This window comes from Schistocerca cancellata, chromosome 12, assembly GCF_023864275.1.
Source record: "Schistocerca cancellata isolate TAMUIC-IGC-003103 chromosome 12, iqSchCanc2.1, whole genome shotgun sequence".
Taxonomy (NCBI): Eukaryota; Metazoa; Arthropoda; class Insecta; order Orthoptera; family Acrididae; genus Schistocerca; species Schistocerca cancellata.
In genome coordinates this window covers 161,544,517-161,554,705 of record NC_064637.1, presented here as the reverse complement: position 1 = coordinate 161,554,705, position 10,189 = coordinate 161,544,517, and the positions used below count along the sequence as shown (strand labels likewise).

Here is a 10,189-nt window from a genome sequence, read left to right as displayed (position 1 = left end):
AACAGATGGGGACGTTTGCAAGACAACAACCATCTGCACAAACAGTTCGACGACGTTTGCAGCAGCATGGACTATCAGCTCGGACACCATGGCTGCGGTTACCCTTGACGCTGCATCACAGACAGGAGCGCCTGCGATGGTGTACCCAACGACGAACATGGTTGCACGAATGGCAAAACGTCATTTTTTCGGATGAATCCAGGTTCTGTTTACAGCATCATGATGGTCGCATCCGTGTTTGGAGACATCGCGGTGAACGCACATTGGAAGCGTGTATTCGTCATCGTCATACTGGCGTATCACCCGGCGTGATGGTATGGGGGCGCCAGTGGTTACAACTCTCGGTCACCTCTTGTTCGCATTGACGGCACTTTGAACATTGGACGTTACATTTCATGTGTGTTACGACCCGTGGCTCTACCCTTCATTCGATCCCTGCGAAACCCTACATTTCAGCAGGATAATGCACGACCACATGTTGCAGGTCCTGTATGGGCCTTTCTGGATACAGAAAATGTTCGACTGCTGCCCCGGCCAGCACATTCTCCAGATCTCTCAGCAATTGAAAACGTCTGGTCAATGGTAGCCGAGCAATTGGCTCGACACAATATGCCACTCACTACTCTTGATCAAATGTGTTATCGTGTTGAAGCTGCATGGGCAGCTGTACCTGTACACGCCATCCAAGCTCTGTTTGACTCAATGCCCAGGCGTATGAAGACCGTTATTACGGCCAGAGGTGGTGGTTCTGAGTACTGATTTGTCAGGATCTATGCATCCAAATTGCGTGAAAATGTAATCACATGTCAGTTCTAGTATAATATATTTGTCCAATGAATACGCGTTTATCATCTGCATTTATTCTTGGTGTAGCAATTTTAATGGCCAGTAGTGTATATTCGGGACGAACCACAACTCTGCCGACAACATTTCTGAGGCTGTATAGCGGCATTTTCTGAGTATTTTTGCAGCAGGGACACGTGGTCTCCGGTGGCTCGTTATAGGCTGATTTCATTCCGTTTGATTTCTTGCTCTGATTGTCTTCGTGTCCGTACTGCGCTCAAAATATCTTTAACACGCTGAAAACATGGTCGGTATGCACTGCGTGTTTTGTTTGGAAACACTTACTGCAGTCACTCGTAGTACCTGTTGCTGACGAAACATCACTCTTCGACATCAAGACTGCTTTCCGTACTGCTCAGATATGTCCCGTTTCGTTTTCCGGCTGAGTTAGTAGGTTGACAGTAATTTCAGATTTCGCCACCAAATCAGCCAGACCGCCTCAGGATTAGACATCGCCTTCGACGCTTTTTGGTGCAGTTTGCCTATCTTCAGGCGGTTGAACACTCGCCAGGCTGAAGTGGTACAGAAACTTTGGACAGGCACAGTCGTGCTCTGAAGTATCCGAACGACCTGAATTGCATTTCACCTGATTCGCATGCAACCCACATAACGCAGCTCCTCGGTACAGTCGTTTAACTATTGAAAATGGTTCTAACAAGTCACCACTAGAAAATACTGCTCCGTATCGCAATATCTCAAGATGTAAAGATATACCACGATACTACAAATATCAGGAAACACCTTATCGCAGATAAGACTGTCCTTAAGGCTTGTAAGCTCACATTTATTACAATAAATAACATACCTGAAATGTTACCACTCTCATTATTACGTCAGATGGGTGACGCACGTAGTAAGTTCGTCGTATTCATGATTTCCTCTCCAAAGTAACATGCCGTACTTATTTTTTAAGTACCCAGGTCATGCAGACTAAGCAAAGATTTCGTGAGTGACGGAAAGTAACAGTCATTCCTGACTATGCATACAGACAGTGATACACCTCAATTTCAGACAGTATCAGTTGGCAAATATCAACTTTAATTTACATAACGCAAACATTTTTAACGGACAGGAATTCCTACCCAGCATCTATTGTCCCTGTTAACGAACTACGAGAATGTTAAATATCGCTTCTTCACAAGTAACTTACTTGAAATGCCTTGTGGTAAAGCTTTGTGTTGGACAGGGATTCGAACCCAGGACCTAATCAGATTGTTATCGAAGCACAATCAACTGCGTATATTGGACTTTCTCGGCAGAAGCTAGATGTTTTAACTGAAATGACGAGATGAAACATTAATTTTTTCCTTCCCAGGACTCCAAGCCGACACCTATCGCTGTTATATTCTAGAGAAAACGAACGTTAAATATGGGTTTGTTACACCAGCAGCGGAATGTGAGCATGTTTGAACTAGAAATACTATGGCGAAGAGTTGAGTGCTGACTGGAAACCGAACCCCATACATATCGTCGTTGACTACACACAAAGAGACGTCAGCTACCGAATTTTTCTCCACCAGCATCCTTGAACTTAGTTATGTAACAAATATTTCTGTGTCTCACTGGGAGTCGAAAACGTCAGATAGCGTTAGTGTTGACAACGAACGAAAATACATTAAAAATCAAAATTATTATCCACCAGCAGCTAGGTGATATCACGCTAGAGATTGATAATACATAATGGAAACTTTAGTTTTGGGCCAGGATTCGAGCCCATTCACGCGCAATATGTGGAGATGTTGAAGGTTCTGCAGTTTTGAACAAACAACAAATTGTAGTCGAGCTGTATTGTCACGAAGGGATCAAATTCCGCGTTAAGGGCGGTCTGAGTTGCATTCCCAGTTCAGAACCAATTTTATCGACATACAGAAGTTCAAACAGAAGATGGATTAGGCGTCCTGTGACCCTACATAGAGGGTGCTTCACACTAGAAATAGCTAGTATAATAAAGGTTACTGGTGTTAGAGTTCCTACATATCGCCACTCCTGACTGTGGTTCAACCCAACGTTTACTTGGCAGAGAGGGAATATCACGATTAATTGAGGTGTATCACTGTCTGTATGCATAGTCAGGAATGACTGTTACTTTCCGTCACTCACGAAATCTTTGCTTAGTCTGCATGACCTGGGTACTTAAAAAATAAGTACGGCATGTTACTTTGGAGAGGAAATCATGAATACGACGAACTTACTACGTGCGTCACCTATCTGACGTAATAATGAGAGTGGTAACATTTCAGGTATGTTATTTATTGTAATAAATGTGAGCTTACAAGCCTTAAGGATAGTCTTATCTGTGATAAGGTGTTTCCTGATATTTGTAGTATCATGGTATATCTTTACATCTTGATATATTGCGATACGGAGCAGTATTTTCTAGTGGTGATTTGTTAGAACCATTTTCAATAGTCAAACGACTGTACCGAGGAGCGATTAGAGGACCTGCTAGACAGCTGCGTTATGTGGGTTGCATGCGAATCAGGTGAAATGCAATTCAGGTCGTTCGGATACTTTTGAGCATGCTGTACATTTCTAATGTGGTCAAGGGAAATGCCGTGTGGGTGGCAGCGAAGGTGTTGCCGAACTCTGAGATCTTAATAACGTCTAGCCCTTTTATTTATGCGCGTGTTGAGGGGACCACACCGTGGTTCAGGTCGAAAAAATCGATTTTCGGTTTTCATCATATTTCGATAGATTAAGGTTTTATTTAAGTACTCTGAAAAAGATTTTGCTGAAGAAATTTTTCTTTGAGCATTTAAAGAGCATTTTCCTACCACGTATGTTTATGTGCCACTTCCACTTTTCTGTCACCCACTTTTCTGCATATATTTTAGATCTTTATATCTCCTACATTGCACGTTAGGGTTTTTTTTTCTCCAGAGTGTTTTGGCTCTCCTTCGAATGCAACGGTCGGTATTCTTTTGTTTCTGTTGTTTGTCAACGACACGCTTTCAAACACGCGGTTAGTTTTGCTGAAGTGTGATTGCGAGTCATTGTTATACTTAAGTTTGCAGTGCTTGTTTGTGAATGTACTCACCTCTTTCACAGCTATTTATTTAGAAGCTCCCGCAAGTGAAGCCTACACCCAACGTCCTCTACTGATGATAAACCATGTCATGGATTGTGTCCATCAGGAGAAAATTCTTGGTGCACATACAATAGGGCTCAGGCAACTGGAGAATCTTATTCTCACCAGCATTCTCTTCCTTCTCTTACTGCTCTTACAGCAATTAAAGCTATTTTCAGAGACTTGGCTCATCCTGACCTACTAAGGAAATGTCTGTCTGGGCAGACACAGAACCCAAATGAATGTTTGAACATCATAATTTGGAACCGCCTTCCTAAAACTGTACTTGTAGGCATCCATACAATGAAACTAGGAGTTCATGATGCTGTTATTACATTCAACTGTGGTAATATTGGAGAGCGTTGGGTACTGAAAGAGCTGGGAATTAATCCTGGCGAAAATATGTTCACTGGGCTGCAACAATGCGATAAAATGAGGATAGCCGATGCCGACAGTTCTGCATCTAATATGGCCAAGAAAACCAGACAAACATCCAGGAAGGTGAAAAAGAAGCTGGAAGACCTGCTAGAGGCCAAAGAAGGGCCATCATATGCAGCAGGACAGTTTTAATTAACTGTAAGTAACAAATTTCAAAAGTTTTTTTCTTTGAAGTCAATTTCCCGCAAACTAAAATTTTCAGTACACACGCCCCATTATGTCGGAAACTATCGTAGATGAATGAATGAAATTTTCAGAGACTCCACATAACATAAAAGCCACCTCTCGTGCTGCATTTATTAATATTCCCCATTAGAAAGTTCGCAAAAAAATATTTTCTGTAGAAAAAAATATTTTTGTTAATATATTTAAAAAAGTATTTCTTAAAAACTATAAAATGGATAAAGTAGACTTTAGTGCAGTTGACTATTAGTGTCACAGTGAAAATATTAAGGTCCTGCATCGAATAGTTTTTTTCAGATACTTGCCTAAATTAATATGGGTTAGATAGGCAGTGTGTGTGATCATGCCATAGGACGGGAAACGGGATGACAAACACTGTAAGTACCCTCTGATACTTGGGATCATGTCGAAATTCCGTCGAATGCTTTTGAACGGTCCCTAGTGGGTCCAACCTGTGCACGTGAGCGAAAATTGCGGTCGCGCTGCCTGCAAAAGGGTGCGACACGTTCAATGGCGCTGCAGCCCCGCAGTATCCTCAGAGAAGGGTCGGAACGGCCGGAGGTGTCAGCAGGGTCGAAGCACGTGGAGAATGTGTTCCGTCGCTCATCGCACTGCAAACTGTCGTTTCCGACCTGCGAAATGTCTGGGAACCAGTGTCGGAGTGCTTTTGTCGGCGCTCTTTATCCCACTCTATGAGGCCTTTTCGTGTCCGATTTCGAGCGGCGGTGTGTGTGTGAGATGTTTTTGCCGTACGAAAATCGCGTGATTTCGACGTTGGGTGTCGCGGTTTTGACCATGGCAGGGGTGTCGAAAGAAGGGGGTGAGATGAGGGTGAGAGAGCTGTGACGACCTTCTCACAGTGGCGCTGGGTAGAACTGTGGTGCCAGTGTGACACCAGTAACCCGCTTTATACCTCACACGGACTTCCTGGTTGGCGCCGTTTCGCGTCGCTGTCTGAAACGGTGCCCAGCGCGAGGCTGGCGTCGCAGGGCGAAGGCCGAAGCCCACACTTACGTCTCCCTGTGGGATACAACAGCACTGACTATCGGTAGGAAGATACTTCAATACTGTGAATGAAGAGCCATGTGTGTGTCGCAATGTGTGTTGTTGCATAGCTTGCAGGATTATTTGATAATGAGCTTAGACTCGAAACCAGTCATCAAGTAATAAAGGGCATTAACATCGCAACGTTGATTGTGCTCTGCAATCCATCGCATACTTTTGTTAAACACTGCCAGATGAGGAGAGCACCACGGTGCCTGTCCTGAAGCACCGACGGTTGCATATCAGCACTCAGTTTGCCTACAGGCCTGAAGATGACAATCCAGTGTCGAAACTGGTCGTGTAATTAAAGTATTTTATAAACGGAAGTACGGTTGTTGGTATTTTCTTACTGCTACAAGTTTTTGACCAGCCGCAGTCCCACGCCCGCTTCAGTGATTAATGACCTAACGCCGTTCCACCCGGTCGACTCGTCGCGCGTGAGTCGGCAGTGTGCGGTCTGGGTGACGCAACGCTGCGGGCCCGACGTGCAATCCTGACCGTGGATGAGCCGCGGCCGGTTCCAAGGCCAGGGTCCCCCCACTGCGCGCATTCCGCCTCTGACGTAAGTGCAAAGAGATTCGCGCCAAAACCTACGAGTGAGCTTCGGCGGTCGCTCAGTCGTGGAAGGTGTGGCAGGTCGGGAACACTCGCTGTGCGCAGTCCGGCATGAAGGCCCGCTTGGAGGTGAGTGGCCGAGGGTGCGTTGCTGTGGTGTTTACTACCCACTCTCGAACACGGCGGAGAATTCTGGAAGTCGCCAGCTACGTTTTAAAACGCGATACTTTTTATTCACTCGCGTGAGCCCCGCCCACAGCAAACGTCCCATTCAGGCAGTGGTACATTCTTTCGCATGGTGACCGCACCTGCTGTCTATGCCAAACCCAATACTTGTACAATTCCAACACTCGCTGGCATAGGAAACCAGCAACTCTATTATTTATGTACGACATTACAGTGCCTGTGTTGTTAAGAAGAACGATGTAATGTACTTCGGAGATGCACGCACGCACGCAACCTGCAAAACAGGAACTGTGATATCGTACGTATCAGGCAGCGACTTTCCTCCCCTGTACGGGAATCACGTAATGTGTGTACGAATACCGATCGTGACACAGAACCCACGACGTGTGGAAGTTTGGGTCTGCCCGCGAGTCCTGCAGGGAGAGCCAGAGCAGTTAATGCGACTCCTCGCCCGAAGCGGGAAAGCCGGGTTCGAGTCCCGGTCGGGCACGAATTTTTTATTGTCATTCCATTCTACAGCTGACGGTTCTTCTTCTTCTTCTTCTTCTTCTTCTTACGTTACGGCCTCTGTAGGACCACGGGCAGCCCCTTCGTGGACTGTATTCTCCTCTTCTCCCAGAACCTCTTCATTCTCTCTCTTCTTCTCTCCCACTCTTCTACCGAGATCTTCAGTTTCCGTTTCTCCTGTCGGCTCTTCTTGTGACACTCTATTCTTTTCCTGTATTCTTCTCTGTCATTGATCCCCGGCATATTGGTCGGTGTATGTTTGTTCCTCCAATTTTCCTTTCCTTCGACCTTGATCCCCAATTCCAACCAGTCCTTCCGAAGTTCAACAACCCACTTGGTTACTGTCTTTCCCCTTGTCCTCCCTGTTGTTTCCCACACTCTCTTCGTCACTCTGTCCATACTCATCCTAACTACATGTCCAGCAAACCTTGCCCTTTTGAGTCTGATTTCTCTCTTCTTTCTCTAGTTGTTCTGCCCCATTTCTTCCTAGTGTTATCGTCTCAGCAGCATATAATACTGCATTCCTCACCGTTGCCTTGTAGTGGCTTATCTAAGCCTGTATGGATATATTCTTTTTATTGTATATATCTCTCTCGTCATGTTCGTATTGACAACTGTGAATACATTTCCTGTATTATTTATTTGAAGGTATGAAGATGGCAACTGTTCTTTCGGACATGTCCGAAAGAACAGATGCCATCTTCATATCGTTTAAGGCTAACCGGCTCATGACCTTCAGTGCGGATGCACACGATTTTCCTGAACTCTTACGGTACTCGGTGGATTGTCTGCCGCGTGTAATGGGTATGATAGCAGGGGCACTACGAATGTAGTGTGTGGACTAATAAATCCCTGCAGTCGCACTATCCTCTGTGCCCTCGGTGGCTCAGATGGAGCCGGCGCGGTAGCTCAGAGTGTTCGGTCAGACGGTTAGCTGCCCTCTGAGTTAATCGATCAACAACGAACTTAAACGGGTGTCTTACGACGTCCGCCCCGAGCAGATCAAACAATGAAAGCGAACAAAATGCTCCGTGTTCGGCCAGAGGGCTCTCTGTAATAAAAAACCGAGTAAAGGAATGAACGCTCAACTTGAACGGATGTCTTGCAACGTCCGCTCAGACCAAACGCAACGCACAATATTGAAAAAAAAAAAAAAATTGGATAAAGCGTCTGCCATGTAAGCAGGAGATCCCGGGTTCGAGTCCCGGTTGGAGCACACATTTTCAACTGTCCCCGTTGATGTATATCAACGCCCTTCAGCAGCTAATTGTATTGATTTAATTGTAATTTTATTATTTATTTAGTTTTCTGGCACAGTTACACCTTTAGCGCTAACTAATTTCGAACGAGTACTTTCATTTTCAAACCATTGCCTGCGTCTGTGATACAGGGCCACTATATTTGATGTGTGTTTAACAGAACTGGGAACTCGCTGAGATTGCGTCGAGTCCACTAGTTGACAAAATGGCGACAAGTAATTTTTTTTCTTTTTTTTTTTTTACATGCGACATGTGTATCTGTTACAACAGTGCAGCGTGCATTCAGAAGGAATTACGGAAAAGAACCGCAATGTAAACTGAGCATCGTGCGTTCGTGTCGACAATTTAGGAACACTGGGTGCGCCTGTAAACTAAATACACCGGTCGACAGAGTGTGCCAGGTTCAGTCGGGGAGAGTGCGAGAGAAAAGTTCGTACGCAGTTCAAAGTGATCAACGGCCAGTGCATGCCACGAACTTTGAACACCGCAGCAAACCGTACTGTAGATTTTGCGGCGGCGGTTACATTTCCAACCGTAACGCCTGTAGCTCGTAGAAGAAATAAAAGCGGAAGATTATGGCCGGCGCCTACAATTTCGCAGCGAAATGCAGAAGGCACTCGAGGATGAACATTTCGCCTACAATCTGATGGTCAGCGACGAAGGAACCAATTTATCTGGGAAGGTTGATAGCCAGTATGTCAGAGTTTGGGGCACTGAAAGAACTCATGACTTGAAACTTCCTGGCAGATTAAAACTGTGTGCCGGACCAAGACTCTAACTCGGGAGCTTTGCATTTCGCGGGCAAGTGCTCTACCATCTGAGCTACCTAAGCACGAATCACGCCCCGTCCTCACAGCTTTACTTATGCCAGCATCTCGACTCCTAACGGGGCGTGAGTCGTGCTTGGGTGGCTCAGATGGTAGAGCACTTGCCCGCGAAAGGCAAAGGTCCGGAGTTAGAGTCTCGGTCTGGCACACAGTTTTAATCTGCCAGGAAGTTTCATATCAGCGCACACTCCGCTGCAGAGTTAAAATCTCATTCTACTCATGACTTCTCCACACGGCACTCCATTTTCTAGCGCATGAACTGATAATCCTCACGAAATTGCGGTGCACGGATTGAAAATCCTGACGAATTGTTACGAGTGAACGAAATTCGCCGAAAGTTAATGTTTTCTGTGCAGTTTCACAGTCGAAGCTGTAAGGGCCGTTTTTCTTATCACTGCGACTGTTACCTCCTATTTTGAAATTTTAAGGTCTTAGTTTTTTCCACAACTAACTGTTGATTCCGAGAATTTCATCTTCCGACAAGACGGCACACCGCCTCATTGGAGCACCGATGATGAACTCCAGCATCTCTGGACAGGGGACAGGGAGCAGTGGTGGACGCGGCGTGCCTCCAGACGTTCTCCCTGTCCCCTCCCTCCCCCCCCTCCCCACCCCTCCGCCCACCGGTCATCTGACCTGGTGACTTTTTCCTCTGGAGGTATGTTAAGGACCGCTTTTATGTACTTCCACTGCCATGAAGACAGGAACAGTTCAGAGAATGCATCAGTGCCGCTTTGATGACCAGAGGCGGACTGACCTCTCGTTTCTGGAGGAGGTCACGGGAAACTGTATTGTGTTTCTGCAGCTGTCTTCACTTCCCCCCCTCCCCCCCCCCAACCCTAGCTCCCCAACCACGCCCTTCCCCCGCCCTTCCTCGCAAAAATAGCCTCCAACATCCTCATTTTGAATGTGCTACAGAGCGCACAATTTTGATAACGATCAAATACTGGCTTGGTGCATAACTTCGAAGCGTTTTTCCAAGTCCAGTAAACACAATAGGTACACATAATAGAGGCTTCAGTCATCAGTGAGATATAGTTCACTATTCATAGCAGTCTGCCAACGCTGGGGTAACTTTTCGATCGCGCGACTGTAGTAATCACGTGGTTTTAAGGCGAAGAACCCGTCGAGCCATGTTCGGAGCGCATTTTCGTTCGGAAATAAAGTTCCTTTTTTTTGTGGTTTTAGGGCGCACAACTTCAATGGTCATTAGCGCCCTGACGACGTTAAGAATGCACCGCGAGGCACAAGTTTAAAACAACAACTAAAAGGGAAAACAC

The 10,189-nt window shown here is 45.9% G+C and overlaps 1 protein-coding gene across 1 annotated transcript in view; it reads left to right on the top strand.

The window, feature by feature from the left end:
• The first annotated feature begins 6,144 nt into the window (after positions 1-6,144).
• LOC126109901 (UDP-glucosyltransferase 2-like) overlaps positions 6,145-10,189 on the top strand; it is an 82,981-nt gene continuing 78,936 nt past the window's right edge. The window contains exon 1 of the mRNA XM_049914991.1: positions 6,145-6,259. Within this exon, the coding sequence (XP_049770948.1) occupies positions 6,242-6,259 (18 nt within the window). The 5' untranslated portion in view covers positions 6,145-6,241. The remainder of the gene's footprint in view (positions 6,260-10,189) is intronic.